The sequence below is a fragment of the Rhinolophus hipposideros genome (assembly GCF_964194185.1).
Source record: "Rhinolophus hipposideros genome assembly, chromosome: 4".
In the NCBI taxonomy this organism is placed as follows: Eukaryota; Metazoa; Chordata; class Mammalia; order Chiroptera; family Rhinolophidae; genus Rhinolophus; species Rhinolophus hipposideros.
In genome coordinates, this window is record NC_138050.1 from 37,582,085 (window position 1) to 37,596,198 (window position 14,114).

The 14,114-nt window shown below is 38.0% G+C and overlaps 1 protein-coding gene across 4 annotated transcripts in view; it reads left to right on the forward strand.

Moving 5' to 3' along the window:
• DLC1 (DLC1 Rho GTPase activating protein) overlaps positions 1 to 14,114 on the forward strand; it is a 388,497-nt gene that overhangs the window by 211,029 nt on the left and 163,354 nt on the right. The window contains exon 1 of one of the 4 annotated variants that reach the window (XM_081046334.1): positions 1,221 to 1,762. The exons of the other annotated variants lie outside the window; for them this stretch is intronic. Coding sequence (XP_080902460.1) covers positions 1,624 to 1,762 — 139 coding nt within the window. The 5' untranslated portion in view covers positions 1,221 to 1,623. Of the gene's footprint in view, positions 1 to 1,220; positions 1,763 to 14,114 lie in introns of those variants that run through there. 4 annotated transcript variants of the gene reach the window in all.

Here is a 14,114-nt window from a genome sequence, read left to right on the forward strand (position 1 = left end):
AAATGAAACTAGGTATTAGGAAGGTGATCACATGTTTTGAGTTTTTTAATAGGGAATTTTCCCTTGGAATTAACTTCTGCAGGCACCGAGGTCTACATACTTCATCAGATAGTACTTGTTGCCTCCTGATCTATGCCCAGCCCAGTAAGAAGGCAAAGAGGTCGATATCTACCAAGAAGCACAGTCTCAGTTGGAGAGACTCATGAGCTTTAACAATTCGGAAACAATATAATGTAGGACTCATGGGTTTCAAATAAGCAGTGGTACTAGTACTTCTTATAACTTGTGAGCACATTCTCACTATTTTAATTGTCATCCTTTGTATAACTAAGTTGTGAACATTGATGGGAAAGAGGGTGCATGCTCTAGAAATGTGGAGACTAGGGAGATCAGTATGGATTGAAAATGGTTTCAGGTATAAAACTAAGAATGGTAATAATTAGCATTTTCTGAGTACCTTGTAATTTACAAAGTGCTTTTACAGCATTATCTAATTTCTCGAAGGTTATGAACTGGGCCTTAGATACTTCAAGCCAAACCTTGAAAGCTATAATATGGGATTTAGGGGACAGTGAGAAAAGAAGAGGATTAAAACTGCATTAAACGGCAGAAAATCAGCCAAATTCATTGGCAGAGAAATAGATTTATTTGGCATTTTAGAAACTCAACATATCTCATAAAAGAAGCAGTTGGCCCATATTTTGACTTCACAGTGTTGGCACTTTTTTTTATTGTTTTAAGGAGAGTTTTTGATGTGCAATTATAATGATGAAGTTTGCTTACTTGGAACTAAAAGATTCACAAAACCAGGGGACATATGAATCTTTTATTTAGAGGCAAAAGCTAGAATTATTTGATTAAACCGCTGAATGTAAGTGGAAGCATAGTTAGAGGGGAACTATGTGGAGCTGATTAATAGTTCGTTTAAAACTCAGGTATCCGTTTCCTAGAGAGAATCCAGACTGGTCCTTGGGATGCTCATGACAGCCTTATCTTCCTTCCCGTAACCACAACTAATGGTTGAACTTTCTGTCTCATAAACAGTCTAATCTAAAACTATGAGTTAATACAACACAAATGAGTTAAACAAATGCAAATGTGAATGAGAATTAACCTTGAAAGTTGAGGTGCACCCGACCCGCCACCACTCCTCTCCCTCCCTCACTCTTTTGCCTCTTGCCCTGCCTTTCCTTCAAAAACGCAAAGTTACCTGGATTGACAGGGAAGGAGAGACATGTTATTTAATAGACAACAGCCAAGCAAGGACCAAGGCAAGTTATTGGATTACACAGGAAGCTAGAATCATCTAGATAGCCACGAAGGCAGCTCGAGAACTGCGCAAGTGTGTCGTTGGCTCATTTTGTAAGCCTTTCCAGATGTGGCGCGAGCTTGAGCTTGGCAGCTGTCCAGGAGGCCGCCTGCAGTCGGCGCTCTCCCGGCCGCAGTGCGAGCCGCAATGCCGGGCTCCTGACGGCGTAGGGCTCGCTGGTGGCTCGTCCCCGGGCCGACGCGCACGCAGCCGGGCCGCCTGGCACAGTCACAGCCCGCAGCCAGGGAAGGACATCTGCAGCAAGAGAGAAGAATGATCGCGGCCCCGGGGCTGCGCTGAATTCCTTTGCGGAGATGGGCGACCCTGAGGCCCACGTGATGGCGCGGCCCCTGAGAGCCCCTCTCCGGCGGTCCTTTAGTGATCACATCCGAGACTCCACGGCCAGAGCCCTGGACGTTATTTGGAAAAACACCAGAGACAGAAGACTGGCAGGTGAGAGGCGAAAGGAGGGGTGGAGGGAGGAGAGGTATTAAAAGGAAAACAATTAAATACACAGACACAGTTATTAACTCGGATACTTAATGATCTCATCAGCCGTGTAAAGTTCATCACTGTCATAGCAATGATTTTGATCTCCCTCTGGTGTTTAATGTTTCTGGGTGTTTGAGGGTGTGTTTTTTGTTTGTTTGTTTTCTTGTTTTTCCTCTAATGTCTTAGTCTGATTATTTCTAGATAAGGTTTTATGAGAGGTGTTTTGTTTGTTTGTTTGCTTGCTTGCTTTTAACCTTGAAAAGAAAAGCAAGGTCTTTTTGAGTGTCAGGAAACCAGTGGTGATGAATTGCAGCAGAAGCACCGAGATCCGTTCGGCTGGTGGCGGTCAGCTGTGGAGTTGGTCTGTCTGAGGTGACCTGGCATGTGTGTAAGATTGGGGCCTGGAGGGCTGTGTGTCAGTAGAGTAATCTGCACTGCCCAGTGAAAGCCTGCTGGTATTTCCTCTGGCAGGCTGGAGCTGCGCTGAGTTCCAAGAGGGTGTCAGGTATGCTAGTGGCAGGCATTTGAAATATAATAAAACATAACTACAGTGGTGCAATTCAAACATTCTAGGGCTCATGTGACAGTGATCAAATGGCAGACTGTGTTTGAAGGGGTACACTAAGGAAACAGGAACTTCTGCCTGATTCTGGTATTAAGAATATTCATAAATTGATATAGAATAGCATCTCACACACACACACACACACACACACACACACAAAACCCTCTCTGATTCCAGAAAAGGTTTCCCAATAGTGTTTAATGGCTTTTTTGTTTGCTTTCTAAGTCTGTATACTTATGTCATCTACATGGATGGGTCAAAGATTCTGTTTTCTTAACCTTCTTGGTTAACCCGGTTGCTTTTCGTATACTGAATGAAGTTCTGAATTGTTAAAAATATTAGAAGTGGCCTTCAAGTGTCAATCCAGATTTCTGTGCTGTGTGTTCTTGATAAAAGGTCATTTGACTTTCACATAATTGTCCTGACATGACTTGAAAAGGGGAAATTTAAGGCTTGTGATTGTGATAAGGCAGATTATGAAGATAACGTACTCATTACATACCATGGTAGGCTATAAATTTGTCCTAAATGCTCATAAAAATCTTTCTGTTGAACTAAGCAATATTGGCCAGGACTAGGAGTAAACAATGTCATCTAACCATAAGGTAGGGGAAATAGAACAAGATATTTTAAATTGAACCATTTTAGCATGCTTTTATAGTAAAATGTAATACCTTAAAGGAATTGAACTTTCCAACAAGGTTTCTTTTAAGGTATATTTTCTAGTGATAACCATTTGCGATTGTCTAAAGGAAATTTAAGAAATAAGATATGGGAATATAACATCCACAATTATATTTGTTTGACCCTTGGAAAAAAATAAGGTGATTCCTTTATTATTGCCGTATTTGACAAATTCATTGTCACAAATAGAAAGATTCCACAAATAATGTCTTATGAAAGATAACACAAAAATATCTTATTGTGGTTTGGTGTTTTAGTTTGAGAGTAAGAATAAATCAAACGTGCCTGCTGCTCAGTCTTCCCCTATATTTTCATAAATGAAGAGCTTTTGACAGCTGTTGACTTCTTAGAATAAGGATATGATCCCAGGAAAGTTTCTGTCTCTGTCTCATCATTTGTTCTATATTAATGGTCTATATGGAGTAAAAAATATAGCATTGAATGAAAAACACATAGAGAAAAATAGTTTTATGTGTGCTAAGTAATTACACATTTCCACAGCTCTAACAGCAGGCAGGAATTTTGCTGCTCCAGATCCACTGAAGGAAGAAATTCTTCATATTGCCCAATTTTTTTAAGACACATATGACATCTTAGGTAATTCACACCATAGAGAATCTAGGTACTATCTGGAAAAGAACAGACTTTGGCTGATTACTGGGGACTGAGACTTGTTTGTGCCCTCCCCAGTGGTTGGCACGTGGCTGATAGCTCAACCAGTGTTTGTGAAATGCAGACCGATTTGGTCCACTTCCAAAATGTCAAGAGCACTTACTTCTATCCTTTCCCTCAAATTTCTTCTCTGCAATCCCACTGACCAAAACCCTTCCACTGACCAAAGGCTAAATAATAGCAGTTAATGATCCACAAAAAGTCACTTCTCTAAATACCAGATATAATCTTTATTATATATCATACCACTTTGTCCTCTCTTACAGAATGGAGAGCAATAGAAAATCCCAATCTCTCACTTCACTTTATGTTGTGAAATTAATAAAGTGGCAGGTAGAAAGTGTTTTGAAGCCTCTGTAGGAAAATACTTCTGTTAATAGTACCTGAAACATTATTTCTATGATGATCATTACCTGAATGGCTTCTGACTTTCATCAAGTTTCTCAAAAATTAATCTGAGATTCAGTGTCTTCTAGAGGTTTAACCTGAGCAACATGTTTGGCCATGGGACAAAGTTTTAAGTTTCCTTGTTAGTTATTTTCTCCATCAGTCAATCTGTCTATCTATCTATCTATCTATCTATCTATCTATCTATCTATCTATCTCTTTCTCTCTCTCTCTCTCTCTCTCTCTCTCTCTCTCTCTCTCTCTCTCTCTCTCTCTCTCTCTCTCTCTGACACACACACACTCACTCACTCACTCTACATAAATTAACAGTTCCTGGTTCTTCTACTCCAAATGATGTCATGTACAAAAACCATCATTTACCTCTCCTTGCCTTAAACTCCCTATATAAAAAAACAGGAATTTCATCTGTTATGTTTAAGGATCCACAGCCTTATATAAACAGAATACAGAATTGCTGCTAGAACAAAAGGCCTTCAAGTTGTGAAGAGTGACAAAAGAGGTTGTCTTAACTGCATGCTCCTTTACATGTAATTGCCTTTCTCCGCCCAACCACAACCCACAGGGGTTTCTCTTGTATTTTCTCTACAACTGTTAGGCCGAACCACTCAGGTACAATGTCTTCTTTTTTAAGAGCAGAGGACAGCATTGAGTTTTCAAGGAATTAAAACTTTGAGGATGATCATGGTGACAAATGAGAAAGACAGCCCTTCTTCTTACACTTCCTCTGTGTCCTCACCACCCCTCTGCTGCCGCCTCCCTCCCATTACGTACAAGGACATCATGGCTTCAGAGTGCACGTCATTCCTGAAAAACCTCTTGCCCCTGAATCCTTTCATATAGGGCTTCTTAGCCTTTTTTGTGCCAATTGATCTCATTAGCATTCTGGTGGAGCCTGTGGCTCACTTCCCAGAATAATATTTTTCATGTATAAATAAAATACGTAAAATTATAAAGGAAATGAATAATAATGAAATACACTTATTAAAGTACTCAAAACAGAAAATTGTGAAATAGTAATATAATAGACTATAGACTATATAATAGTCTATATATATATAGACTATATAATATATATATAATATAATATATATTATATATTATATATATTATATATAACATATATAATATAATATAATATAATATAATATAATATAATATAATATGGATGATAATAGTACTACATCATAGATTATATATATTATATATAACATATTATATTATATATATTATATATAGACTATATAATAGTATATAATAGACTAATGTATTTTAATACAATGTATTAAAATTTTATAGTCTTTCTTATAATACTAATGTATTATAAGGAAGTAAATATAAATTAAATATTTTTTAAAATCCTAGCATGCAGGATTTATGCTTAACTAGAGTAAGAGCATTAAAATGTGCAGTAGTCTTTGATTCATCTCCTTGTCATCAACCATTATAGATAGGGAATACTAGGGAGCAACGTCCACATCTAGGTCGCCAAGGTACAAACCTTCATCTTTCTTGTTTGGTAGCTGAATGGGGCCAGCAATGTCACATTAACATCTCTAGACAGAAAAGCTGCAATCATATGTGATATGGAGTGGGTTTGATGACAGTCATGATTCTGGAATAGGGATGAGTGTAACTGATATTTTGTGATGTCTGCAACAATTGTAAATGAACGGAAAAGTCTGCTTTCTATTGGTGACAAAGCCACAGGGACAGTTAATACGATGGTGTGGAGGGGGCAGTTTGTCAACCTCACTAGAAGAAGTGCTAAATTTCAGTTAGAGTCTAGTGAAACAAGAAATGAAATGGTTTCTTCCTCCAAGTTCATGAACACCCAGAATTCTTGTCTACAGATCCTAGATTAAGAATTCCTGCTCATTACTTACTGTGATTTTTCAAATACTGCTAATCAAAAATTCTTACAGACTAAGATGCTGGGCTCTCATACATGAGGTGGCTGGAATTCCTTGATATATATTTGACAAAGTTCCACCAACGAGTTTGGACTGACACACCCATAAGACTGCCTCTAAGGAAAAATAAAAGAAATTAAAATTCAGACTAGAAAGAGACAGAGAGACTGAAAGTAAGGGAAAATCCAGACTACACATGTACAGTAGCTGTCATCAATTTCGAAAGTGGAATGAAAAAGTAAACCAAAAAGATGTTGTTTACATAACAACATCTAATAAGATAAGAACAATTAACATAGTATAAAACACAGTGATTTTTTAAAAAAATGTTCAATCTATTCTTTCTACTAGGGAAATATGACATATAAGAGGGGGGGATCTAAATGCTTCAGTTTGTTTTGAGAGACATGACACTACTTCTTTAGCTAAACATGTAAGAGAAGGAAGAGAAACTGATTGGCCTATGAAGAAGGCAGGCAAATGTAGACAAATCTCAACCCATGTGAGATTCAATGGACATAAAATAAATTCAAGTATCCACATCAGGTTGGATCCCCATGGAGTATTTTGTTGAGTCTTCATGAAAATAAATTTTTACATTTCAGCTGACCAGGTCTCTAGTTCACTAGCAAAATGAAGGCTTGGCGTGCTGTGCAATACATTGGGGCTCAGTCCCGTGGGGCATCGAGCATTCTGGCCCATTTCCCATGGCAGGCAACCACAAACCCTGACTCCTGTGAACTGTTTTCTGCTCATTGGTTCACAGTGCAAAGCAAGTAAGGGCATATATAATACCTTTTAATCAACAGTGATGTATGCCTCAAAATATGCAGGCTCCTCCAGTAAACAAAGACTTCCCTAGACATACGCAACACTATATAACCTTTTAAAGGATCTGAGAGACAACCACTAATGATGCTTCACAAGACACTGTCACATTCTGGAGGGTAGACATGAGCAGGTATCTATTAAATTAGATCCTACTACTTCCAGTAAAAAGAGGGGCATGTTGAAGTCGAGGCCAGCTTTGATGAGAGAAAGCATAATATAGTGGCCAAGAGAACTGGCCGTGGCAGCAGACTGCGTGTGTCAAGATGCTGGCTGTTGCACTGGATAACTTTGGGCAAGTCAGTCTATTCCTCACCGATATAAAGAGGATGATAATAGTACTACATCATAGATTCGTTTTAAGGATTAAATGAGTGATAATGCAGAGTACTTAGGAGTGTCATCCGCATCCCGTCCATTTTGGTTGTTATAACCCCTCTTCCCTTTCCTTTACTTCCTTCCGTGAAAGCTTCACCCTGTTAGCATGACACTAATGTTTCTAAGCTTTGTGGGCAAAACTAGTTCAACCAGTCCAAAAAATAGGAAAGAAAAGGTGAATTCTGAATAGACTTTATTTCTGTACCTCTGGGGAAAGAAGGAGAAGGAAAAGGAGGAGGGGGGGGGAGGAGAAGGGGGGGAGGGGGAGGAGGGGGAGGGGGAGGAGGGGGAGGAGGAGAAGGAGAAGGAGAAGGAGAAGGAGAAGGAGAAGGAGAAGGAGAAGGAGAAGGAGAAGGAGAAGGAGAAGGAGAGGAACATGGAGGTGATTGGTGGGGCACATCTTGAACTCCAAAATGAAATGACTTGAGAATAACTGTTTTTGCGTATTGCTGAGAGAATTTATTCCTTGCATATGAGTTTGTCAGGCTAGATCTGCAATATGCGAAAGTCTTCCCAAGCGAGTTGGAACCTGCTTTGAAAATTGCTATAGAAATGGAGCCAAACATGGAAAAGAGCAGCAGCACCAGGCAGGCTGGAGTTTCAAGCATGTGGCCCAGCTCCGGTATGGGAAAAAGTATGCTCAACGTCAAGGTTGCCACTTGAAAGCGATATTTCACATGCCTCCCTTTCTGGAGCAAGACTTCTGTAACTTGCTTCATTTAAAACAGTATGGATGAGCAGTGTGCATATTTTGCCAAAGGGTATTATACACAAATAATGAGCTATGTCCAAAGTCAAAGTTATGGTAGGAGGGGTATATTCGTTAGTCACGGGTCTTTTTAAGAATCTGAAGCTATATCATAAAGCCAGAACTGGATGTAAGAGAACATTCCACTGTAAATTCTCAATCCCAGAGGAACTATTAAGGTATAGATTGAAGTTAAACTTGTCATTGTATGTGTTTTTCAATTGCTGCTTCTAGTCACTTAATAATAATCTTTCATTCTTTTCTTTCATTCAGGTATAATTGACATACAGTATTATATTAGTTTTAGGTATACAACATAATGATTTGATATTTGTATATACTGCAAATTGGTCACCACAGCAAGTGCAGTCAACATCCATCACCATACAGTTATAGAATTATTTTTCTTGTGATGAGTACTTTTAAGATTTACTCTCTTAGCAACTTTCAAATATGGAACACAGTATTATTAACCACAGTCACCAGGCCATACATTATATCCTCATGACTTATTTATTTTATAACTGGAAGTTTATACCATCCTTCACCCATTTGGCCCACCTCTAACCCCCACCTCTGGCAACGACCAATCTCTGTATCTATGAGCTTGGTTTTGTTTTGCTTAGTTTTGTTTTGTTTTGTTTTTTAGATTCCACATATAAAGGAGATCATATGATATCTGTCTTTCTCTGTTTTACTTATTTCGTTTAGTGTAATGCCTTCAAGGTCTATCCATGTTGTCATAAATGGAAATATTTCATTATTTATGGCTGAAAATATGTGATTGTATATGTACCACATTTTCTCTATCCATTCGTCTATTGATGGACACTTAGGTTGTTTCCATGTCTTGGCTATTGTAAATAATTCTGTAGTGAACTTGGGTATGCATATATCTTTCAAAGTATTTTTATTTTCTTTGAATAAATACCCAGAAGTGGGATTTCTGGATCTTCTGGTGGTTCTACTTTTAATTTTTTGAGGAACCTCCATTCTGTTTTCCATAGTGGCTGCACCGATTTTCATTCCCACCAACAGTGCACAAGGGTTCCCATTTCTCCATATCCTCAACAATACTTGTTATTTCTTGTCTTTTTGATCATAGCCTTTCTAACAGGCATGAGGAGATATCTCATGGCTGGTTTGACGTGGTTTTCCCTGATGATTAGTGATGTTGAGCATCTTTTCATGTACCTGTTGGCCATCTGTATGGCTTCCATAACCTGTCATTCTTGAAGAAAGAGGAGGCACCAGCTAGAGGACAGTGCTGGAGTTGTTCATGTGTGGTGATGCTAATGAGTTTATACTGATCCTCCTCTGCTTCTCCCCCATTGCTCATAAACAACCGCTGATATTTTTGAAGCATTTGCTTGGAATTTTTGGTAAACATGTAACCAAAGTTAACCAAGGAACAAAGTCACCTATCCCCTTAATACTCAAATGCATGACTGTTGCTTTTCTCAAGCACAGCCAAAGATTAGGCATGTAATGTAAGTTAAATAGTTTTTGTAATCTGAACTAAATCAGGCACCTAGCAGTAGATGGCTGTTATCATTTGGATGCATTCTTTATGACAAATAATATAATAACAATAATTAAGTTGTCATTTGAGTGCCTACTAAGTGCCAGAACCTACAAGTATGCTGAGAGCTCCAAAGACATTTTCCATTTAATCATCGAAATAATCCTAACAGGCATATACTACTATCTTTATTCCTTTTTAAGTTAAGGTGTTTTTTGGTAATACCTTTAAGTCTATTAGTGAGTGTCCATGGACGAAAACTCAGAAACATCCAATCTGTCAATCATCATTAATTCATCTCACAAATTTTTATGGAGAGCCTACTGTAGGCATAGCACTGTGCTAGTTATTGAATGACAAACAAGACAGACACATTCCTCGCCTGCCAGCCATGAATGTGACATCTGATTCTACCTTTGAGCTCAAGAGGGGACCGGCATGGGTAAAGTGAACTCCATTTTATTAAGAAGGAGCTGTACAGTGTCTCTGAGACACCGAGGGGCGTGTAAAATTCATCACTGAGGTGTCCTTTAAACCAGTGATTCTCAGGGGAATGGAAGAAGAAACCCTGGTGAGGGGCAGTATCAAAAACAGCATGTGTAGCTTTTGAAACTATATTCAATCAATATATTGTTTTCACAGTACAAATTGTATCTTACACAATGCTGATGAGCGAGAAAGAAAGCAAGGGTGGGTGTGAGGGATGGGACATGAGTATAAAGATTGAGAAACACCAATTTAAACTGCTCTACAGATCGCTGTGGACCAACTGCCCTCATGAGCAGAGTAACCTGTAAGCATCAAAAAAGAAATCAGAGCTTCAGGTGCGCCCACGGAACCAAGAAAGGGCCTCTCTGCAAAGAAGGGTCAGGCCCTTAGTGCATCTTCCCTAAGGAGCTGGCCATCCTACTCCTGGGACAAAGACTCATTACTTCCAAAGTTATGAAGTCATATCTTTAATCACTTTTTTAAAGTGAGATGCTGACCTTTTTTCAGTTGGTGTGTATGAAGTCTAAAGTATGTCTCCATCTAAAATAGGGTCCCCTTGATTGACGCATAAATTAGAATGTACTAAAATTAGAAGTTGTACTTTCAATATCTCAATTCATAGACAAGATTGTTCTCAGATTTCAATATACATGAGCTTTAGAACTGAAATAGAAAGTCCTAAGTCTGTTGTGATCCCACACAATTTCTTATGGAATCCAAATGGAAGTCAGGACACCCTTTCTTCTCATCATAACTTTAAGAGAGATATTCCTATTTTGTATCTTAAAAGAAAAGGAAAATAATGATGGATGGATTGTATTAAAAATATGGCCTAATTATTATATTGTTAAATATTTTCCAGTCACCATGGTTGTCATACTTTGAGCAGAAAAGTACTTGAGATATTAGAACTTAAAATTAAAGTTGAAATATATATATACATAAAATGAGAATAAAAATAAAACTTAAAGGTTAAGTAAGTGTACAGCCATACTGAAGCAATTCTACAGCACCATATACAAAATGATCTAAAAAAATTCTAGTACATTTCAGATTGATGTCACCCTAGATTACTTTCAATAATTTGAAAATTATTACCTATGAAACGCAGAGGTTAATGAGATCAATGAGAAGGTTACCAAAGAAGATATGAATCTGTATTAATACTGCTTTGATTAATTTTCACATTTTTAATTAAGGCACATTTTGAATATTGACAAAATGTTTGTGCATTGTGGCTTCATTTTCTCATAGAGGTAATTTTACTAGTATATGCCAAAGAATCTAGTTAATTGTGGCTTCTTACTGTTACCAAGTAGAAAGGCTGAATGAAGGATGAAAGAAATCCAGAAAGTTTTTAATGAACATTTCATCTTCAAATAAAGGACTTAGAACAGAGAACATATGGGACAAGGCTCTAGACACGGTATAGTCTAGAAGGCAGAGAGAACATCCACTGAAGCAAAGAGGAACAAAGAGGGTTTTGATACTAGATGGGCATAATATTTTATTAATTATAAATTTGCTAATATTGATTGTGCACTGACTGTGAAAGATGGTAGGTGGTAGAAAAGATAGAGAGAATAAATTACAAACTGTCTCTGAACTTCAGGAGTCTAGAGTCTATTAGAAAGGGAAAAGTAACCTACAGAGAAAATAAGACTTCAAGGCATGAGTTGACAGTTACCATAATGTACTTGCTGAGTCAGTCAATATTTGTCCCTCCCTCCCCAACTCCCTTCTTTTTCCCTTCCCTTCCTCCCTCTTTCTTTCCCTCCCCTCCCTGTCTCTTCTCTGCAGCATGAATTTACCACTGTTCCAAGTGCATTGTAACAAAAGGATATCCACACTATTTCATCATTACTAGTGCTTCTGTACTTTGATAGTCGTGTTCATTTGTCCCTTAGTAAACCTTATTTGTAAGTGAAAATTTCCTTGACACAACTAACTTTAAAGATGTAATTACCCCTTTTCCACTATTGCTCATGGAATTGAAAACATTGGAATCATGGCAAAGAGCGTCAATGCCACTATGAGAGTGTGACTGTAGTGGGGTGTGCATGTTTGTGGGACCATGTGCCGGCAGGGTGGTGTGAAGGTAAATATAGGTATTTTGGATTGAAATCTTTTCACAGTAACATTGGTATGTTCAGCCAGGTAAGTTATTTAGACATTCCTCAACATTTGAAGAAATTCTCACACTAGTAACTGACTGACTCACCTGGTTGATCCTTCCACTGAATAAAAATAAAAACATGCAGTACTCCACTGTGATTTTACACCAATATACCCTGAGAAGTAGTAAGGTTTGTGTTTTCTGAGACAGTCATTGACCCACACCTAGCATTGAGTAGAACTCAGATGTGTTCCAGATGGAAAGTTCCAGAAGGGCTTGAGAGTGGCAGTCAAGCAGTGTTGGGCTAGTAGAAATCCATTGTTATGATTTGCCAGGGTACTGACCCTGACTCCTTCTTATTTGACAGTAAAAATATCTCAGTGCAGAATTCAGGGTCATGACAGAGGGGTGTCATTTTTCATCCTCTATAGCAGTAATTTCCAATTAGTAAATTATTTAAGTCAAGAACTGAAACACTCTTAATAAAAAGAAATTCACTTCTAAACAACGACAATAACGAAGACATAGCAGAAAAAAACCCAGCATATTATTGCTTGTTGAAATCTTTCTTGGTGATCTCTGAACATCCTGACACCACATATCACTATTTCTCTCTCTTTAAGGAATTTATTATGAACATCAGCACATCTAGGCAATTGCACACACACACACGCACACACATACACGTGAACACACGCTTCAGGAAGCCGTGAATTCAAGGAACCGCTCATCATAAAAGATTGAGGATTCCTGATTTGCAGGATGTTGATGTCAAAGTCACAATGTAGCATCTGGTTGTTGACAACTTGTGGTGGGGGTGGGGGTGCAGCACATTTCATGATGTCTAGACTTTGTTTTATCTTGTACATTTTTTGTGACATATTTAGCTTTTTGCAGACAACTCTCAAATCACTGACTCAGCATTCACTGTGGTTCAGTTTATCATGATCTATCATCTCTAATCTGGTTTTGAATAGCAGGATGTTGTAGGTCCAGATTGAAGTGCGACCTCTGAATGTTTTCCATTCATGCTTGATTACTATATCCTAGAGGTCTAGACAGTGTTATTCATTTCTCACCAACATAAACATCTGGAAAAAAAAAAAAAGAACTAAAGTAGATGAGTAAGAACATTCCTAATCTACCTTTCCAATATGCTATATTTAAAATAAATTTTTATGAATTAAGTCCTCTCAGGTTAAAAAGGATACCATCAAACGTATTATTTTTCAATTCCGATAAGACAGTCTTTGCACTATAATGTTTTGCTGATGAGAACAAGTTTGAACAGGTAATTTCAGACTGCAATAGAAACATCTTTCCTTTGTGCTATTACAAGAAGCTAGAATTTCATTTAGTGAATTCCAGCCAAATGAAATTAGCACGTGCGTGTTGACTCATGTGTAGCTCACAGATGGACAAATGAGATGACAAACCAGGGAAAGGAGGTGATGGCACCAAACCCAGAGAAATGTGGGAATAAGTATATCAGGCCTTCTCGAGTTTTATTTCACACAGGTTGAATTTCATATTCTAAGAGGTATTAATTACAGTGAAATGATGCAGAGAATTTATTTGAGATCCAGATTACACCAGATTAGAGTACTGCCTCTGAGTCACAAGGAGAAATTAAGGCCCTTTCCCTTCTCCTGGGGCTACAAACCACCTCCGACCAAACCAATCAAACATGCCCACAGCCACCAGCACCAAGCTGGACAATGTAGAGGGGTGACAAGAGAATCCAAAGTATGTGCCTTACTTGTGTCTTTTGTATTCAAATGGCATGTATAGTAATACTGCGAAAATAACACTGGAAATTTTACACTTAAATATTTTAAATTTATGAAATGTACATTCAGTAACTAATTCCAATTTATATATAACAATTTGTATATAACATTAAGCTTCTTTCTCTTTTCCTTTTTTTTTTTTTTTTTGACTAGGCTAAGAAGGGAAGACAGAGAATGTTATCCTTCAGTCCTTTAGTGATCAT